At 34.7% G+C, this 21,824-nt stretch overlaps 1 protein-coding gene and 1 long non-coding RNA gene across 2 annotated transcripts in view; one reads left to right on the top strand and one right to left on the bottom strand.

Annotated features, from left to right (window-relative positions):
* Window positions 1-5,728: 5,728 nt before the first annotated feature.
* On the bottom strand, window positions 5,729-6,609 carry LOC141503424 (TIP41-like protein). The gene has a single exon (XM_074208670.1). The coding sequence runs from the start codon at window positions 6,526-6,528 to the stop codon at window positions 5,845-5,847; it is 684 nt and encodes a 227-aa protein (XP_074064771.1). The 5' UTR covers window positions 6,529-6,609; the 3' UTR covers window positions 5,729-5,844.
* A 362-nt stretch (window positions 6,610-6,971) lies between these two features.
* LOC141497778 (uncharacterized) overlaps window positions 6,972-21,824 on the top strand; it is a 95,899-nt gene continuing 81,046 nt past the window's right edge. The window contains exons 1-2 of the long non-coding RNA XR_012471448.1: window positions 6,972-7,053; window positions 7,808-7,925. This is a non-coding gene — a long non-coding RNA (uncharacterized LOC141497778). The remainder of the gene's footprint in view (window positions 7,054-7,807; window positions 7,926-21,824) is intronic.

Raw genomic sequence — 21,824 nt, 5'->3', positions numbered from 1 at the left:
AATATAATTGTCCTGTGGAGAAAACTGAATAGGATTAGAAAGGAGAACATCTTTTCTTAGTGGACCCTGTAATAAAAATTGACCCCATATTAGGGCATAAATATTTCTCAATCAGTTGCACAAAAGCAGAAATATTAAATACATTCTTTTCAATCAATATGCATTCAGACACCATCAACTCTATCTTGGGGGATGTATAATATTCTTTATCATAAGTCTTTCAGAGTTGTCTTGAGTCATAGAATTACTGAGAAAAGGTAAGCTATTCATAACTGATCATTCACAATATTGCTCATACTTTGAATATCGTATATTTTCCATTGTACCTGCTTATGTAAATCTTTCCACGTTATATTAAAGGGTAAGCATGGTATTGTAACCCTTTGGGCATAGTTCAAAATTGCTCTAGAGAAATGCTGAAACACTTCACAACTCCTCCAACAATCCATTAATGCCTAATTTTCCCCACATCCCCTCCAACATCTGTCATTTTCTCTTTCTGTACTATTAGCAAATCCAATAGATATAACAATAGATATAACATAGTACTTTAGAATATGCATTTCTCCAATCAATACTTTACAATATACATTTCTCCAATCAATAGTGAGTTAGGACATTTTGTTTAACATGGCCATACATAGCTTTGATAACCTCATCTGAATACTGTTTACCAGTTATCAATTGGGCCATAGCTCTTATATTTTTTAATAAATTTGACCCAGGGTTATTTGTTTGAGAAATGAGGTATTTATTGGACATATTTATTTTAATATTTTTCTTAGTTACCATTGTTAAATGTATTTTCCTCCATCCCATTTCTCTCTATCCCCATTTATTCCATTTTTTCTTTCCTTTCACACTGTCCTTCCTCCTCAAAATTGTTTTGCATCTGACTACACTCCCACAATCTGCCCTCCCTACTATTACCTCCACCCCTTTCTCCAATTATCCTTCCCTCCTACTTTCCTCTAGGATAAGATAGATTTCTATACCCAATTGAATACTCATCAATACTCATGTTTTTCCCTCCCTGAACCATTTTTTAGGTTATTTTGCAAGGCAAATGGGGGTTGAGTGGCTTGCCCAAGGCCACACAGCTAGGTAATTATTAAGTGTCTGAGACTGGATTTGAACCCAGGTACTCCTGACTCCAAGGCCGGTGCTTTATCCACTGAGCCACCTAGCCGCCCCTCTCTGAACCAATTTTAATGAGAGTAATGTTCCATTACTCCCCTGCCTCTCCCACTCCAATGCAAAAGCTTTTTTCTTGCTGTTTTTATGTGAAAAACTTCAACTCATTCTCCATCCCCTTTTCCCTTTTTCCCAGTACATTTCTCTTTCACTACTCAGCTCCATCTTTTCAATATAACATCTTTTCATATTTGACTCCCTCCTATGCCTAGTTTATATATACTTCTTCTCACTGCTCTAATAAATGAGAAAGTTCTTATGAGTTATCAGTATCATCTGTCATAGCAGTTCAGCAGCATTAAATCCCTTAAAATTTTTTCCTGTCTATCTTTTTTATGCTTCCATTGAGTCATATCTGAAGATCAAATTTCAGCTCTTGTCTTTTCCCCAGGATAGTTTGAAAGTCCCCTATTTCATTGCTATCCAATTGCCCAGAGCCTCTGCTGTCATCCAGCTTCAGGACCTGTACTGCACTTTGGCTAAAAGGCTTCCACTGCCTTTCCCACTCTCCCACTTCCTGGGCTTTACTTCCCCTTTTCCCCCAAAGAGACAGACCTTCAATGAAGATCCTTTATGATGTCTATTAAACAAAACTTCTTTGAATTTTCTCCTTTTTTGATGGGATCTGTAGCTTGAATGTCAGTTTCAGAGTCATTCATCTCCCCTATTTTATTGAAGATCCTTTTCCCCCTGAAAGAGTACCATTTTTTGCCATGTATAAGGTACACCTTAATTTTGGTCCTGAAATTTGAAAGAATAATGTATTACCTAAAGTTAATGAACTCAAATTTTATTCATCCCAAAATTCATACAACTCTTCATCACTGTCAAAATTCCCATCCATTAACTTCTCATCTGTGTTTGATGATGAATCAGTCTTAGGAGAGGCTCTGACATCTATTCTGCCTGTGTTCTGTTCTGTGGTTGACCTCAAGCTCTCCTTGGGCAAGTGTGGTGTGGGGCTTTATGATTAGTCCATTCTGTTTCATGAACCTGAAGTCCCGATTGTCATTTCATTTTCATCAGCAATTCTCCTTGCCACATGATGAACCATCTTTGTGGGCACTGACAGCTCAATTGCCCTTTGCTTTTCAATCCATCACTTCCATTCCCTTCCTAACTCAGGCCATTAGGTTGACTTGCCTCTCATGGTCTTCTGCCAGGGTGTCTTCAGCAGGGTTTCTTTTTCCTGTAGTTAGACTTGGATTATTTTCCTCAGATGGAGAAGGACCAAAGTGATGTTCAGCAGCATGATTTCCATTCATTTTTGCAAACTGCATCACTTTGAACTTGAATTCAGCCCTGGACAGAAATCTTTACTGAGCCATTTCTGGGCAGAAAGTGGCAAAACGTAACCTAATATACTGGTAACAAATGCAAAACTTGAGTACAAAGGCAGCAAGTGCAAAAAAAGTGGGAAATGCAAGTTAAAAAATCAGCAACCACTGTGTAAGACACTCCCAGTTTTTAGACCACAAATTGATTTTGAAAAAGGGTGCATCTTATACATGGAGAAATATGGTATGTTCAATTTTGCTGGGTATTTGATTGAGGAGAGGTAGTTGCTACTTTGTTGCAATCCAAGTTCTTTTGCCTTCTGAGATATCATATTCTGAGTCATAAGATCCCTTAATGTAGAAGCTACTAAATCGTGTGTTAAGCTGCCTATGCTCCATAATATTTGAATTGTTTCTTTCTGAATGCTTGTAATATTTTCTCCTGAAATTTTGAATATTTCTCTCAAATTTGGCTATAATATTCCTTGGCAGATTTCATTTTGGAATCTCTTTCAAGAGGTAATATGTGAATTCTTTCCATTTCCATTTTTACCCTCTGATTCTAGAATATCAGGGCAGTTTTCCTTGATAATTTCTTGAAAAAAATGGTATATAGACTTTTTTTTTAAAAAATCATCGTTTTCAGGTAATCCAATATTTAAATTACCTCTCCTGGATCTGTTTTCCAGAACAGTTGTTTTTCCAGTGGGCTGCTTCATATTTTCTTCTAGCTTTTTCATTCTTTTGGGTTTTTTGGTTGTTTCTTGATTCCTCAAAAGTCATCAGGTTTCCTTTGCTCAGTTCTGTATTTTAAAAAATTATTTTCTTCAATGAGCTTTTGTTTCTCCCTTTTCATTTGGCCAATTTTATTTTTTTTAGATTTTTTTGCAAGGCAAATGGGGTTAAGTGGCTTTCCCAAGGCCACACAGCTAGGTATTATTAAATGTCTGAGGATGGATTTGAACTCAGGTACTCCTGACTCCAGGGCCGGTTCTCTATCCACTGTGTCACCTAGCCACTCTATTAACAATTCTGTTTTTTTAAGTCATTCTCCTCAATGGCCTTTTGGGCTGCTTTTCCTTTTGATCTAAACTGGTTTTTTTTAGGCCAGTGATTTCTTGTTTATTCTTCACTTACAAAAGAAATGAGAACATTTGCAACAAATGATACAAAATGATGGGTCATATCACAATGAACAAGTTGTCACATACAGTATATTTTATATAGTAATATTGTAGTGGATTGGTCATGAAGTATTCAGAAACATATTTATACTTCCAATTGGAGCCCTCCCCCAAAATGTAATCCATTATTTTTATTCCCTACAATATATTTTCATTAGATACTTAAAAGTAGGAAATAAGGGACCGGACCTGATACCAATACATCCACCAAGGAAAAAAGGGGAAAGGAGATGGTACAAGTTGGACATTCCAACTGATGTACAGTCCTTTTCAATTTTTGTAATCTAACATCAAAATACAACTTGTTTGGTTAAGGAGTCTTTTCCATTCAAAACAACACGGTAAGCAAAACTGTTTTAATTAGGTAGTCACATACAGTATTACAGTATACATACTTTCCTGCCTAAAGAGAAAGCATTCACTTTCATACAGAAACAGAAAGATACTCAATAAACATGCAACGCATTCTCTCAGAGATTACATTCTGCTTTCATACGTTGGCTTTGAGGAGATACAGTAATAGGAGGAGGCTTTCCTTAATAGTTTATGATTAAACTTGCCTAATAAGGTTCATTTTCTGGGTGGTTCACAACAGCACCATTTTGTGAAACAAAATGGGAAGCTGAGAATGAGACTTCAGAGGGTTCCAGGTCCTTCTGGCTGAGCTACAATTTCTTAGTAGGACAGTCTCTTTGGCTGATCCTTCTGGCCAAGATTGTAGCATCCTACTATCTCTAAAACCTTTTCAAAGGGTGAAAGCAGAGGAACTGCATTTTTTTAATATGTTATTAAGACCATTTAGTGATCTCTCCTTCAGGGGAAGGAAGGCAAGGAAGAAACTCCTCCTAACTAAATCAAAAAGTTGTTACTTCCTTTTTAAAAAAGGTAACAAAACCCACTTAGCTTCAATAAATCTCTTACCTAATGCTTAACAGTAATCAGCTTCTGCTTTCCGTGCACTGCGCAGATAGGCAAAGAAAACCATATAAAATATTTAAAAGTCCTTTTCTTTTAACCTATTTTTTGCACTTTACTGAAAAGCAATCCAGTCGTTTTCCCATGAGCCCTAAGTTTATTCTTTTTTTTTTACTGACTTCCCTCCTGTCAGTTAAGAACCTGAAATTTTAAATATAAAAACTGGGCTTTATTTTAAAAATATTTTCTCATTTTCTTACCCCACCCCATGACAACCCCCCCAATAATTTTCCCCCCCCAAAAAAATCTAGCTTCAGGACTTCATATTTATTATATTTCTTATTAATACCAGATTCAAGATATATATATATATATATATATATATATATATATATATATATATATATATATATATATATAAAACCTAAAACTTCTCAGTACTGATATCAACTTCAGCATATTTATTCACATTAAGGTGTGATTTAAGATAGAAGTGCAAAAACACCAATAAAACAGAACCCAAAAGAAGGCACCTGCCTTTCTTCGATGCAGGCCAAAAATTTCTTGTAATACCAGCACACCTGTCAGTGAGGTAAGAGCTGAGGAATATACACCATTAACTGCTGTTTCAATGGATGAACTAGATTGAAACTCTGGAAATAAATTGGGGTTTTTTGGCATTATTTATGAACATTTTGCCTTAAAATTCCATTTAACAAAGGCTTTTTTAAGGGAAAATAAAAACTCACTCTGTGAATATAAAATGTGAGATTAACTTTGGAACTCAAGTCACTTATTGCCAGTTGTGCCTTTTATCACTATTTTTCTGCAAAGCTAAAATGGATAAACTATCAAAATGCAATCTTTCATTTTCCAGAAATTCTTTGAAAGTTATAACAGAACTTCTAGATTTTGGTTCATCTAATTAATCTCTTCATGCAAAACGGTATTTGTAGTAATTACATGCCCACTGCCTCTGATTACTCCTTAGGACATATATCTACTGCTGAGGTCCCATTCTCTAACAACTGAAAACCTTAGTTCCATTCATTCTCCCATTAATTTTAGATATGGATAGAAATGAACAGGTGTTACAAACAGAGGGTGCGTAGATCCTGCCTACATCAAGCTTTCATTTTCTTTTATTTAAGGCTACAGAAAATCTGGACACAGGGAAAGGCAGCTCATTGTTGCTTAGACAACTTCTCTTGACCCCCCAAAAAAGCAGTTGTCTCCAGGGAGGATTCCACAGAGAACTTATATTGTATGACATTTTATTTGGATTCCATGCATTTATTTTCCTGTGTTGCCTCAAGGTTGAAATCCATTCTTTCTGGAAACTCCAGTTTCTCACAGACTGCCTCCTTTATAGGTAGGTATTGTGATATTTCATTAGGCTCTGTAAAGAGGGCTGGTGGAACATGCATTAAATTTGCTATTTTGCTCTCTCTTGAAGTGTATTCTCTTAACATGTAAGTCTTGTCAGCCTCATGGTGGAGTCTTGTGTCATTCATCCTGATAAGCGCACCATCAATTCTTAAGAAAAATCTCAACAGCAGGAAAAAGCTAGAAGGCATCACTCTAATTTTCACACTTAAGCTTGAAACTCCATGATCATGAAGTTCATCTTCAAACAACAGAACTTCCTCAAAAAATGTAATCTGTTCCCTGGCTTTCAATTTCTCGGTATCTGTATGATCTGATGTAGGCACAACCTTTAATTTAAATGCTTCACCAAGCAATGTCCCCTTGTAATCTGTTGTATAGGTCCAGTCATAGGGTTGAATAATCTCTTTGGAGCGCTCATTCTCCGTTCTGCTCTCTTGCCATTCTTCAGCGCATGCAACCTTAAGCATACCCTGGTCGTTGTTTACACATTTTAAAGCATCAGTCGCATTGAACTCAATTCCAAAGCCAGAAACATGTTGGATTCTTAAAATGTTGTCTCCAAACATCATTTCAGGAAGAGATGGCAGGTGCAGCTCATCAGCTAATTTCTCCAGAGAAGGCCCGGCAGCTGTTCTGGAAGCCTTGGATCATCCCCCACCTCCCCTCCTCCCCCTAGCCATTACCATCCCCAGCCCCGCCCTGCCCCACTCAGCTCCCCTTCCGCCCTCAGGCCTCCTCCTTCAGCTTCCGGGTCCCAGACTCCTTCCGCCCTCTGGCAGGCCGGCCGGACCCCGCCTCCTCCTTCCGCTTCCAGGGAGCATGTAGCCAGCCCTATGAGGCTGCAGAGGCGCCGGAAGTCTCAGGCAAAGGCTAAACTGGTTTTTAAGAGAAAAATTTTCTTAAGTAATTTTTTTTTTTTTAGTTTCTCCTTCACTTAAACTGCTACCTCAGTTTTCATGATTTTTTTTTTCACAAAATTCACTTTTACCTTCCCAATTTTTCCTCCATCTCCCTTATTTGATTTTCGGAATCCTTTTTTGAGTTCTTCCATGATCTAAGAACACTTCAACTTTTTCTTGGCTGTTTTCTTCTAAGTATGTATTTTGATATTCCTTATCATTATAGTAACTGTTTATGGTCAAAGTTTCTTTTCTTCTCTTGTTTGCTCATTTCCCCAGTCTATGACTTGACTTTAACTGTTTGTTAAGGAGGGGCTCTGCTTCCAGATTGGAAGGTGAACTGCCCCAAGCTTTAGGGGGGATGTTTACAACTGTTTACAGAGATAATTATAGGGTCCTACAAGTTTTCAATTATTTCATGATAGTACGATCTAAGAAGACATTTTTTACTACTCTCCTGGACTATGCTCTGGTCTGTGGGTGACCATAAGAACTCCTTTTTGCCCTGGAACTATAACACTCAGAGCTTTTTCAATAGGCATAGGATTGGTCTTTGTGTACCACCAAATGCTTGTAATACCAATAAAATTCTTCCAATTTTCCCAATCAAACTGATCAAAGGGATCTTCAATACTACTGGATAGCTCTTGATGAGTCCTTGATGAAAATGTAGAGGTCCCCAAGCTCAGCAGGGGAGATAGGTCAGTTGGGATCAATAGGAGTTGTGAAGTCCTTATCATATTTCCTGCACTGGATGAATTCAGAGTCAACAACACCCATACCAATTACAACTTTGTTGATACAGCCAATATTACCAATAGCATTCTTCAGTAGCTCCAGAGCTTCTCAATTCTCCAGGATATTAGGAGAAACATTTTATTGATGTGCTCAACTGATTTTGGGACACCTTTCCCCATATAGGTTACTTATCATAGTCTTTGATCTCCAGAGTTTTATGGATGCCAGCAGAAGCACAGAATATCAGAAGAGGCCTTTTGGAGAGTAGAGATCAACTTCAGTGATCAACTTCAAAGTTCTCTCTTGCCTGGATGTTCAAAATCAACATGGTGAGTTTACAGATGAGGTGGCCTCAGCTGGGCTCAGAAAATAGAGGCAGACAAGTCTAGCTACAAAAAAGGGGGAACATTAAAAGGCCAAAGATCCCAGAGAGGCCCTCTTGCTCCTCTGGTGGTTCTTCCTCTTTTGTCTCTTTGCTCTATTATGAATGGGGATAGGATTCAAACACTGCCTTCCTCTTCTCCAATTCACCTATCTCATAGCATCACTGGCTGTGTGTACTCCATCTCCAAACACAACATAGTTCCTCTCAATAAAAGTCTCCTGATTGGGCTGGTGGATCTATTGCCAGGGCAGGGCTTCTGCAGGAGCAGGAGTTCTGGAAACTAAGTGCTAAGTGTATGGCAACAAAGAGGGTTGGGGTCAGCCTCAGTGCTCATGTACTCTTCATCTAGCATGATCTTAGTCCCTGGCTTTTCTCTTTACAAGGTCCCACAGCTTTCCAGAGCCAATGGTTCTCTTTTTTTCTCCCCTCCACCTTCCCCACCCATGCCACTCCTTCCATTCTGTTCATTTCTGTTTTCTAATACCTATAGTTGTCATGTAGGAGAATTGGAGAAACACTAAAAGAAGTTGCATTGACAATGAAAATAATCTTAGCAATGTGACACTTAATAATATGATTTCTAGAATTAGCATGTTACACAGAATATAAAATGAATTTGTGATATTCATTGGATTTAATGGATCTATAAACCAATCAACCAATTAGGGAAGAGCCTATGTACATATATTAGGATATACAAAGTAAAAAAATAAATGTTAGTTCATAACATCTATATCTATATCTATATCTATATCTATATCTATCTATCTATCTATCTATCTATATATATATATATATATATATATATGAGTATGTGCCTATTATTGGTGCTGCCAATGAACAATTAGTTGAGTCTAAGAAAATTGAGTCCATTAATTTGGTAGAAGAGATTGTATTTGTACAGTATTTATTTTTGTATCCCTTACTCCTAGCACTGGAACTAGCATAGAGTATGTGTTTAATGAATACTTGATGATTAACTGATTATTTCACTAGCTACATTAGAATGAAAACTCCTTGAACATAGAAATTGTTTCATTCTTTGCCATTGTAGCACCAGCACCATCCTTGCACTTAGCACTAGTAAGGACTAGGAGTGGTTTGAATATATTCATTAAGGATATGTGTGATTAGAAATTGAATTAATCTAATCATGTAGCAAGAGAGTTTCATATTGAGACACTGAGAACTAACTGATATATCTGCTATATGAGAAGAAACTAAGGAAAACCTCCCTCAAGTTTGAGTGGTCTTTTACAGAGAAAATGGGGTTAGGAAACATATAAGAATCTGGTTTGATAAAAAGTTGCTGATGTTTTCCATTTCCAATGAATCAATTCAAGTATGAACCCATTAATATATTAAATTATTTTTCCATCTCCTAAAACCTTCGATTCACATAGTGCTTAAAGATTGCTCAAATGTTTTTCTTATAACAACCATGTTCCATTATTAATAATATCACTTAAATATAATTTAACTAAAGTTACTCAGCTTCCTCATAATTATAGTTTTACGTTCCTAAGGCAAGATTCAAGGTCAGATATGCTAAATTCAATCTCAACATTTTCTTACCATCAGTGACCTGAAGTTTAACTCATCACAGTGCACTGGCAGATGGGAAATAGTTTTGAATTTCAAGAGGGCAGTCTGGAATGTCAGTAATCCATTGCAACCTCATGTCATCAACACATTAATTAAACACAATCTATTTTATATGTCTCCATGTAATTCACCAAAAACTAAAGAAGACAAAAATTGTTCAACAGAATAGAGTCAAGGACAGAACCCAACACTGTTAGACATATCCCTGCCAGTTTAAATTAATCCATAAATCAAATAATCACTCATCTCATGATTTCAACCAGTTCTGAATCCACCAATTTAAACTAGCATAAACTTCACCTCCTCATGTAGAAGAGCACTACAAAGGACTTTGATCAAATGCATACAGGTGAGCTATATCTATCTAATTCCTAGAACCTGTCAGTCTAGGCTGCCCAGACAACAGAATGAATGAGATTAAATTGATATGAATTGATGTGATGACCTTACTTGATTGTTAATGATCATTGCTACTCCTTATACGTAAAAATTAAAAATATATTCTAGACTTTGGCAAGGACAAAATCAATGCTGTAGAATTTAAAAGATCCATTTTTGTAGATCCCAACCTTGGAAACTTGCCCTCTGGTTGACCATTTTTAAAAACACTTTCATTGAAAGGTAGTGATTTAGCAATCATATCTTTCAGTATCCTGGGATAAAATTCATGAATTTGGTGATAAAATCACATTGAGAATCTATATTTTCTCTTAAATGTACCTTTACTTATTTGAGGTGCACTTAATTCTTATCTTTCCCCCTTTTATGATTCCTCCTTTATATAGCTTCCTTTAGCAGAAAATACAAATCATATGTTTAGCATATATAGCCTCAAAGTCTAGGACAAATCTTTGTTTCCAGGCTGACAACATTATTCTATAGGCAAACTATTCTAATTTTGTCAGCATGCATAATGTTTCATCTCTTATTTCCAGTCTTGTTACTCTGATACCCTCCTCTGCCACATATCTCCCCTCACACTGTCTCATGTGATCCTTAGCGCCAATCAAAATTGTTAAGTGGTACCTCCTTCAAGTGGCTTTCCCTCCACTTATTAGTGTGTTCTTCCAAATTACTGTACATCTATTTTGTTCATTTATAGTAACTACTTGTTGTGATAGTATATATAATTGAGTATAAAATTTTGAAGGAAATGTCCTCTCATTTTTGTAGTGCTATGTCCAGGGCAGAGCTCCCTAGAAAAGAGCTTCATCTTAGCCATAACATTCTGCTTAGGTGGTTTTCAGAAAGTAGGTCCAGCAACCCAATCAGAACATTCAATTTTCCTCTTGGCCCATGAAGAGCTAATAAAGCTCAATTTTTATCCTTGAGTTATGGTGTTAGCTTCCCCTCATTCTGTTTTTTAGCATTCATGATTTCATCACATGGTTTTCTATGTATTTTTATTAACAGCTCTAGATTCCACCCTTTCTATGAACTCAAATTGATCTGTGGATTCATCAATGTGAATATTCTCTCTATTGAGACATATTGTGATCCATTCATACCTACATAAGCTACAAAGTACCTTAATTGAAGCCATGGACAAGTTTATTACCTCTGTAAATTCTTTAACACTTTCCTGAAATTTCATATGCAAATGTTGTTACCCAAAGGAAGGATCTTTTGACCCACACCTGACAAACTGAAAATGGGTAACTCAAAGTATCATTTGATTAACTCCTTACTACACTTAGATTGTTCCTATTTCTCTTTTGGGGAGAATGATCTTTCTTTGTACTTGAAAGGTTAGAAGAAATGAGCTAAAAAGTTGATACTTGATATAAATAACATAATGATAAAAAAGTAAGTCTCTGCCCTTAATGTGTTCAAGTTACCTGATCCAGTTGAGAGATATAGTCTGGACTCAAAACAAAACAAAACAATACCTACAATTGCTATGTCAATGTCAGTAATATTTAAAAGGATGTACAAAAAAGATGAGACAAAACAATTTTGGAAGGACAAAATTTCCAATCTCTAAAAAGAAAAGAAAATAGTATCCTCAGATTATATGTCCATGAAATTTGACATGAATTTATCAAAATAAAATCATATTTTTCTTATGGATGAGGTTGTAAAATCAATGTGTAAAGGGAATTTTGTATATGATCAAAATGCTCTCTGAATTTCTCTTAAATTGTTTGTATGCGTATGTCTTTAAACAGTTGAATCTGAAAAGGTGCCAAGATCTCTACAAAAAATCAGTCTATGTCAGAAAGTAGATAGAACAGAAATGTTGCTAAGAAAAAAATTGAATGAAATTTAGTTTTTTCATTAAACACAACTTAAATTTTTATTCAGGAGTGATAAGAATCTTAATATCTACTCAAAAACAAATGAAAAATAAACACAGGGAGTAGGAGAATTTATGATTAGGAGAAAAATTATCTTCACGTTTAAGTATGCTTATATTAGAGAATAATCATGATGAGACATCAATGATTATTCTTACAGATTCATCATAAGTCAAAAGACTACTCAAGATAATCAAAAGGCAAAAAAACAGGCACCTTCTGGGGCGACCAAGAATGCTAGCAAGGTCAATTAAGACTACTTTTCTGTAGTTCTACCAGATTTAACAGAAAGAATAGCCTGTCCATGGGAATGTTTCAAAGCTTCTAAGAAGCAAGATGAATGAAATGACATACTCACACTCTTGGAGTTACAAAAGAATTGAGAATGACTTGAGAACAGCAGATTCATGTCACCCATTTCATTTTGGGACAGTTATTCACTGGTTGCATTGTAATGGGGAATGTTTCAGTCTTAGTGTCAGTCTCCATCATTAATTATGTTCATCTCTCTCCCTGCTTTTCTGTCTCTGTCCCTTAGTGTAGAACATGTATAATTGTATTTGTGTAGGTTAAACGCATTTGTATACATTTCCACTGCATTAAATAAGTGTGAAGTTATTCAGTCAAACAGGTTTTGATCACGTTTTTCTTCAATTTAAATATTTTTTTATTTATTTGTTTTGCCAACTACATGAAACAGTAATTTTTGCCCGTTAACTCCATCTTTACATCATCACCCAATATTATTGTTAGTGTGTATAAGGTTCTTCTGGTTCTGCTCATTTAACTCAGCATAGGTTCATGTATTTCCAAACTTTTCTGAAGTTCCATCACTCATGATTTCTTATAGAACAATAGTGTTTCATCACATGCATATATCAGAATTTGTTCAGTCATTTTATCAATTTCAAATTCTTTTCCTCCATAAAAAGAACTGCTATGAATATTTTTGTACATATGGGTTTTTTAAACGTTTTTGTGTTGTGTTAAAGACCCAGTAGGGGTATGAATCAGTTCACAACTCCATCATTAATGCAATACTGTCCCAGGTTTTCCACATCCCCTCCAGCATTGAACATTATCCAGATATTGGCCAACCTGATAGATGTCAGGTGGTACCTCAGTTGTTTTAATTTACTTCCCTAAAAATGATTTAGATCAATTTTTCTTATGACTATAGATAGCTTTAATTTCTTCATTTGAGACCTGTCTTTCAATATCCTTTGACTATTTATCAATTGGATAATGAGTTGTTTTCTTATAAATCTTATCCAGTTCTCTAAATATTTTAGAAATGATTCCTTTATCAAAAAATACTAGTTGTAAAAATTGTTTGCCACATTTCTGTATACCTTCTAATCTTGGTTACATTGGTTTAATTTGTGCGAAAACATTTCAATTTGATTCAATCAAAATGATCTTGTTTGTTTTATTATAATGCTCCCTATCTCTTCTTTGGTGATATGCTGCTTCCCTTTACATATATGTGCCAGAAAGAATTATTTCTTGTTCTCTTAATTGGTTTATGATATCACCTTTCATGTTTAAATCTTGTACCCATTTTGACCTTATCTTTATATAGTTATGAAATATTGGTCTATGCCTACTTTCTGCCATACTGTATTCCAGTTTTTCCAGCAGTTTTTTTGATTACTTTTTTTAAAAAGGAAGACACACTCTTAGCCAATCATTTAAAGAAAGAGACAACACTGAAAATTGTGACTCTGGTAGTGGAAGGGGGTTTTATGTCTTCTACTTTCTTCCCATATTAGCAATAACATCTTATTTTGGAACTATGTGTCCAGTAGGATATCCTTTCTCTGGCAGAGAGAAGACAGCAGGAGTCTAGCTGCAAAGCTGGGAGAGATTACATCTGTCAGTCAAGAATTGAACTTTATAAAGGAACAGACCAAAGACTCTCAGCTGAGTAAATGGTCCAGCAAGGATACTACATCTATGGGGAATTCAGAGAGTATATCATGAGAGCAGAGGCATAAATTGCCTTTGCTAAACACATTTGCTATGAATATCATGAAATTAAAACAACAAAACTTGTTTTCAGAGAAGATATGTAAAAAAACCCCACTTTCTTCCCTTGGTTCCTTTTCTAAAACAAGCAGTACATGACTATATAACTCAAAACAAAATATCAATATTTCATTGTAAATATCAGTTTTTCATTTAGTTTCTCTTTGGGAGGGAGAAAGAGAATAATATAGGACAATATTATCTAAGAAAAAAGATATCAAGAAAATGTTTTAAAACTTACCATATTTCCCTATGTATAAGGCACACCTTAATTTTGGAGCCTGAAATATGAAAAAAAATATATAATTATATAAATTTATTGAACTCAATTTTTATTATTCATGAAATTCAAGGAAAATAGTTTTCAGGCATCTTTTGGGCAAATCTGGTGCATGGAAGCATGCTTAGTCGATTCTGTTTGATGGACCTGAAGCACCAGTTGAGTCCTCCTTTGAAATCAGGAACTTCTTTTTCATCAGCAATTCTTCTGGCCTCATGCTTAACCATCTTTGTGGACACAAGAATTAGAATGGCCCTTTGCTCTTCAATCTATCCCTTCAATCTGCTCTTGAAATAAGGACATTTTACTGACTTGCCTTTCATGGCTTTCTTCTGCCAGGGTGTTTTCAGGAGGGTTTCTTCTTCCCATAATCAGACTTGGATTGTTTTCTCAGGTGGAGGAGGATCAAACTGATGTTCAGCAGCACAATTTCCATTCACCTTTGCAAATTGGATCACTTAAACTTGAATTCAGTCCTGTACTAAAATCTTTTCTGAGTCATTTCTGGGCAGAAAGTGGAAAAACATAACCAAATTCAAAACAATAAGCACAAAGACAAAGATCGCAAAAAGTAGGAAATGCAAGCTAAAAAAATCTACAACCACAAGTGTAAGACACTCTCAGTTTTTATACCCCAAATTTTTCAGAAGAGTGTGTCTTATACATGGGCAAATTATATATATACATATATATACATATATATATATATATACTGAATACTGTATTTCATATATATACATATGTACATATACATATACATATACATATATATATGTATATATATATATATATATATATATATATATATATATACTATACAAATCACAAGGTCCTATCAAGACGTTTAAATTTTCTATCTTTAAACTTACTTTTTAAAAAAAATTTAAGGCAATGGGGTTAAGTGAATTGACTAAGGTCACACAACTAGGTAATTATTAAGTGTCTAAGGCTGGATTGAACTCAGGTACTCCTGACTCCAGGGCTGGTACTCTATCCACTGTGCCAGCTAGATGTCCCTAAATTACTATCAATTTAGTATCAATAAATTTACTATCAATTAACACAACAGTTCCTAGAAAAGATAGCTAATTAAATGACATCAGCTAAACTATAAAAAATATTCTCCCATATTCTCCATGACTATTTAAAGAATATATAGGAAAAATGGATACACATAAGGAGTATATACTATTAGAAAGGCACATATAGTTTATCAGGGTTCCATGGTCCTTTGGAAATTCAAAAGGTTCTGTATTTTATCAAGGACTCAATTGAAATATTTATTTTGAAAGGACTGTAGTCTTTTGTATGCTTCAGTACCTATCTTCTAAATTTTATATCTTCTTTTTTGAGTTATTTTCATGTACACATAGTTATTAATTGATTTTTTCTTCTAAAATTACTTGAAATACATTTAGTCCCTCCAAAAATTTAGCCTTTTCTCTCCATTTCTTCCAATTGCATATTTTCTGTCTCCCCCTTTGATAAAATGACTTTCCTTTTACTAGACTACAATTTTTACTCAGAATTCTCCCAAACTGGAGAATTCATTTTTCAAGCTCCAGTAACATTTCAGTTTCTTTATAGTCTAAACTCAATTTAAGAACACCTATTTTCTCAGATAGTCTAAGATACAGAAGGAGGGGATTGAATTATAAATCTTAAGAAAGATATTAATATTAAATAAGTATGCACACAGATAGCTATAGATATTCATATCTATATTATATAACAAAGATAGTTGGCATTCCCATATAATATTACATTTTCCAGAGAGTTTTATATATTATTTCATTTTATCCTCATTAGTATGATGTATTATTAAAGTATTATTACTTGGAGGCAATCCAAGATTAGATTAAGAAGTGAAAGTCTAGAACTACAGAAAGCTATGTTTGAATTTCTACTCTATTTCAGACTTGCTTCTATCCCGGGGCACATATCTGCATCTGTACAATAGGTATAACAATGTTCACAGTACCAGATTCACAGGATTATATTGAAAAAATACCTTATGAATGTGAGATGTCACCAGGACAGACTGGCTAAAGGGTAGAATTACATTCCAGACCAAGTTTAAATCTTCCCTCATGTATTTATCATTATTTGGAGAATTCTCTCTGAATTTCAGCATTCTAATCTATAAAATGAAAATAAGGATGCCTATAGTACATTCACTGTTACCAAAATGGTAAGAACTTTTTATCTACTAATAACAATTTTCTTCTATGATATACAACATCTGACTTCTGTGATAGAAGAGGTACCCATACCAGAGAAAGAGATGAAGAACTCAACAGCTGAGTGGTCCAATGGAATCAGAGGGTTTGTGCTTACCTACAGGCTAGCTACTTTTACCTCTAAGACTTCTACTCACTATACTGCTTTTCCTAATCTGTATAGTAAAGGGATTGGACTAGTAGACCTCTGATGACCCTTATAGTTTTTAAATAATTGTAACTTTGAACCTATGAAAAAACTAAACAAATGCCAGTCAGTTTCATTATTACTATCATCCTCATCCCCCCCCCCCCATTTTATAGCTGAAGAAACTAGCTCAGAATAGTTAACAATCTGACAAGCAGTACGATGCATCATGGAAATCCAATTATTTTGACTCAAATGTCAGCATACTTTTCAACTAGAATATCATTATATAAATAATTGTTAATTGCAAGGTATAATTTATTATTGCAATGATTTACAATTAGATCTCTGAGTCTCAATTCAAAACTTGTAACCTCTAATTCTGCTTTGGATAATTCTTGTGAATGAGTGGACAAGTCCTTTAGTCTTCTTGAACCCCAATTTCTTTATCTGTAAAATGAAGAGGTTTGATTGCAATGATTCTGTGATACCATGATTTAGAGAAGAGGAAAATTAATGGAATTTAGAAAAGTTGGGAAGTCATTTATGAAGGATATGCATCTTGAAAACTGCAAAGTATTTCCAACAGAGGAGGCTGAAAGGCACTGGGTTTAGCTTTTGTCTATAATATTTAAATGCAATAAAGTCAGCACCAACCATGCTGGTGTCTCCAGCAAAGATAATTTGATAGAGTCACTGAAGGCTACTGCCTGCCCCACTGCTGTGACCCACAGCAGCAAAGTGACAATCTGATATGGCAGAAAAATCAGACACTGACAAATGGTCCTGACATTTTTGTCAGAAGCAAAGACATGACTCAGGCCCAGTATCTTGGCAGAGATGAGAGCCAGTTTTTGACAAATGGCTTTAGCCTGACAGTGTGTTTCACAGTCTGAACTTTCATCCATCACAGGAAAAAATAAAACTGAGCCCCAAAGTGGGGAGACAGGAGGTGGAGGGGAAGAAAGAGGCAAGAGCAAGCCAGAGACAGAGACGAAGAGCTTGAATCACAGAGCTGCGCCTCCTGTTTTATTTTAAGAATCCCATTTTTCAGAACTCTCACACTCCATAATTCATAACTGGCACACTAGTGGATGCCTTGCTGTTTCCAAAAAAGGGAAGGCACAGAGGGGGTAGGGAAAGAAAAGGACTTTGTTGCCAATCCGCAGATTTCGGGTAAACAAGAGCAGTTACCTAATTGAGCTAAATATATGATTCATGCAAGATGAACCAAAGTTTATCAGGGTTACTAAATGTCAACATTCTGAGGACAGGGGTTCCAATTCTGGTTCTGACATTGACTCACTCTATGACCATGGGTCAATCACTTCCCAGTTAGATAATAGAGATAAGGCACTTTGCAAACAATGACATATTATTTAAAAAGAGAGTTGCTGTTGTCATTTTTATTGGACAGAGCCCCAAATCACAGAAATATGGAACTACACTCTACCATGGATACCTTAATTTTATAGCTGAGGTGAGTGCCTAAAGTTATTTGCTCAAAATTAAATAGCAAGTGTGTAACAGAGTTGACTTTAGACCTCCTGACTCAGAATACAGAGCTCTTCACATTGCAACAGCATCCTTTCTCTCCTTGACTCTAGCAGGGTTTGACACAAACCGAATGTTAATGAGATTGAAAGATGACTTCTTTTTTCATTCATTGATGTAGCCCTTTTGAAGTTTGAGGGGTGAAGTGGTGTCAAGTCAAGTCAAGTCAAGACAAGAAGGATTGATTCAGCAAGATCCCAGTAAACCTAGTACTCTGATAGATTGATTTATAAGGAAAGAAACAAAAACCTTTTAAAACTCAGCCTCTACCTTTCAGATAATTGGAAATTTATTGGAAAGAAAATAAATATTTGAAATCAGGATGTCTGAGTTTGAATCCTGGTATAGTTATCAGATAAAGGAGAACCTGCTTAAAACAAAAACGTATCAATTTCCTCATTGATAAAATGAAAATAAGTAATACTTGCATTCTCTATTTAATAAACTTAGGACAAAAAAGGGTAACTATTATGAACCAAAAAAGAAAGTTAAACAATTTAAAATTATTCTATACAAGATTACATTCTTATAATTCTTTTAAAGATACTTCATTACTTTTCCAAGTATATGCAATGGTTGTTTTTAACAATCATTTTTTGGCAAGAATTGAGTTTTTATTTTTCTCCTTCCATTCCATTCCCCTGACAGAAAGCAATCTACTATAGGCTATACATGCAAAACTATGTTTAAAACAGATCCATCTTAATCATATTGTGAAAGAAGAATCAAAGCAAAATAGGACAAAATCTTATTTGAGAGAAAATAACACCTAAGACAATATCTAAAATTTAAAGATAATAAGCTTTGGTCTGGTTTCTTCTCTGGATATGGATGGTATTTCCCATTACAAGTCTTTTGGGAATGATTACCCTACTAATAAAATGAGCTAGTCCATCCTAGTTGATAGTGTGTACAATGTTCTTCTGGTTCTGCTTACTTCACTCAGTATTAGTTCATGCAAGTCTTTCCAGGCTATTCTTAAGTCCCATTCTTCATGATTTCTTACAGAATGATAGTATTCTGCCACATTCATATACCACAATTTGTTCAGCCATTCCCCAAATGATGGGCATCTGTTTAATTACTGCTTGATACCACAAAAACAGCTGCTATAAACTTTTTGTATATCTGAATTTGTTATGCTTTCTTGTGATCTCTTTGGGATATAGTCCTAGTAGTTGTCTTGCTGGATAGAGGTGAATGAACAATTTATTGATTTATTTGTTTTCATCCATTTGTACATGCAAATTTTCAACTTACAAAATTTCCCTCCACCCTTCCTTCCCAGCCCCCTCCCCTCAGCAGGGAATACCCAGGTTAGCATTTACATACATATTTTGCTAAACATATTTACAAATTAGTAATTTTTTGGCATGAGGAATTAGGATTAAGGGAAAGAAATACATAAGAGAAAATTTTTATAAAGTGTTTATCAGATTTGGTAGGGGTGTATTTTTTCTCTGTGTATTTGTTTGTTTTGTTTTGTTTTTCTTCTTCTGGTTAGGGATAATATAGACCATTACCAGTCTAATACAGTTGTCCGAGCTCTCTGAACAGTTCAAAAGTTGCTTCCATCAGAGTTATTCATTTCATAATGTTGTTGATGTGTACATTGTTCCCTTGGTTCTACTCCCTTTGTTCAGCATCAGATTCCATAAGTCATTCCATGCTTTTCTAGAGTCCTACCACTTATGGTTTCTTATAGAACAATAATATTCCATAATATTCATGCACCATAATGCATTTAGCCATTTCCCAATTAATGTACAGTCCCTCAATGTCCAATTCTTTGCCACTAGAAAAAGAGTTGCTATGAATATTTTGCAACATGTAGGACTTTTTTTACAATTTTTTACAATTTCTTCTGGATCTAGTTCTAGAATTGGAATTGCTGGTCAAAGGGTATGAACAGTTTTATTGCTCTTTGGGCATAGTTCCTTATTGCTCTCCAGAAAGGTTAGTTCTATTCACAACTCCACCAGCAATGTTCCAGTCCTTCCACATCCTCTCCAACATTGTTCATCCTAACTTCATAGTTGTTTTAATTTGCCTTTCTCTAATCAATAGTGATTTGAAGCATTTTTCATATAATTATGTATAACTATAATTTCTTCATTTAAAAACTGTTCATATCCTTTGACAATTTATCAGTTGGGGAATGACTTGTGATCTTATAAATTTTATGCACTCCTCTATATATTTTAGAAATGAGACCTTTATAAGAACTCCTAGTTGTGAAGATTGTTTCCCAGCTTTCTCCTTTTCTTCTTCTCTTTTTTCTTTTAAACTTCTATATTTTATTAGTGCAAAACCTTTTTAATTTAATATACTCAATATTATTCATTTTGCATTTTATAATGTGCTCTAATTCTTATTTGATCATAAATTTATCCCTTTTCCATAGAAATCAGATAGATAATTTTTTGATCTATTAATTTATTTATGTTATCACCCTTTATGTTTAAGTCTTGTAGCCTTTTTGGCCTTATATTAGCATAGGGTGTGAGATGTGGGTCTTTGTCTAGCTTTTGCCACTCTATTTTCCAGTTTTCCCAACAATTTTTGTCAAATGATGAGTTCTTATCCCATAGGGTGATGTCTTTGGGTTTGTCAAATAGTAGATTGCTGAAGTCATTTATTTGCAGTTTCTTTTGAAACTATCCTAATGCACTGATCTATTATTCTATTTCTTAACCAATACCAGGTTGTTTTGATGACTGTTGCTTTATAGTATAGTTTTAGTTCTGGTAGAGCTAGGCCACCTTCCTTTACATATTTTTATCCATTCCCTTGCTGTTCTTGCCCTTTTGTAACTCCAGGTGAATTCTGTTACTATTTTTTTCTAGCTCAGTAAAGTAGTTATTGGATAGTTTCGTTGGTATGGCACCGAACAAGTAATTTAATTTGGGTAGAATTGTCATTTTTACTATATTAGCTTCACCTAACCATGAGCATTTGACGTTTTTCCAATTATTTAAATCTGACTTTATTTGGGTGAGGAGAGCTTTATAATTGTGCTCATACAGTTATTTTAAATGGAATTTCTCTTTCTATCTCTTACTCTTGGATTTTGTTGTTTATATATAGAAATGCTGATGATTAATGTGGTTTTATTTTATATTCTGCTACTTAGCTAAATTTGATAATTGTTTCAAGGAGTTTTAAAGATGATTTTCTTAGATTCTCTGTACCATCATAACATCTGAAAAGAGTAAAAATTTTGGTTTCTCATTGCCAATTCTGATTCCTTCACTTTCTTTTTCTTCTCTTATTAGCACTGTTAGTATTTCTAATACTATATTGAATAGTAATGGTGATAGTGGACATCCTTGTTTCACCCCTGAATTTAGTGTAAATGCTCTGTGTTTATTGCCATTAAATATAATTTTTGGTGATGGCTTTAGAAAGATACAATTTATTATTTTAATGAAAACTCCATTTATTCCTAAACTTCCTAGTATTTTTAATAGGAATGGATGTTGTATTTTTATCAAAGGATTTTTCAGCATCTATTGAGTTAATCATATGATTTATGTTGGTTTTACTATTGATATGTTTAATTATGCTGAGTGTTTTTCTAGTATTGAAACATACCTGCCTGCCAGGTATAAATCTAATGAGATCATGGTGTGTTATCCTGGTAATAACTTGCTATAATCTCATTGTTAAAATATTATTTAAGATTTGAGCATCGGGGCAGCTAGATGGCGAA

Source organism: Macrotis lagotis, chromosome X (assembly GCF_037893015.1).
Source record: "Macrotis lagotis isolate mMagLag1 chromosome X, bilby.v1.9.chrom.fasta, whole genome shotgun sequence".
In the NCBI taxonomy this organism is placed as follows: domain Eukaryota; kingdom Metazoa; phylum Chordata; class Mammalia; order Peramelemorphia; family Peramelidae; genus Macrotis; species Macrotis lagotis.
The sequence above is the reverse complement of the archived record's forward strand: the minus strand, read 5'-3'. Positions and strand labels throughout refer to the sequence as shown.

Bases quoted from the DNA above. Each gene is read 5' to 3' on its own strand.
- LOC141503424 (XM_074208670.1), bottom strand. From the start codon at position 6,528: ATGATGTTTGGAGACAACATTTTAAGAATCCAACATGTTTCTGGCTTT.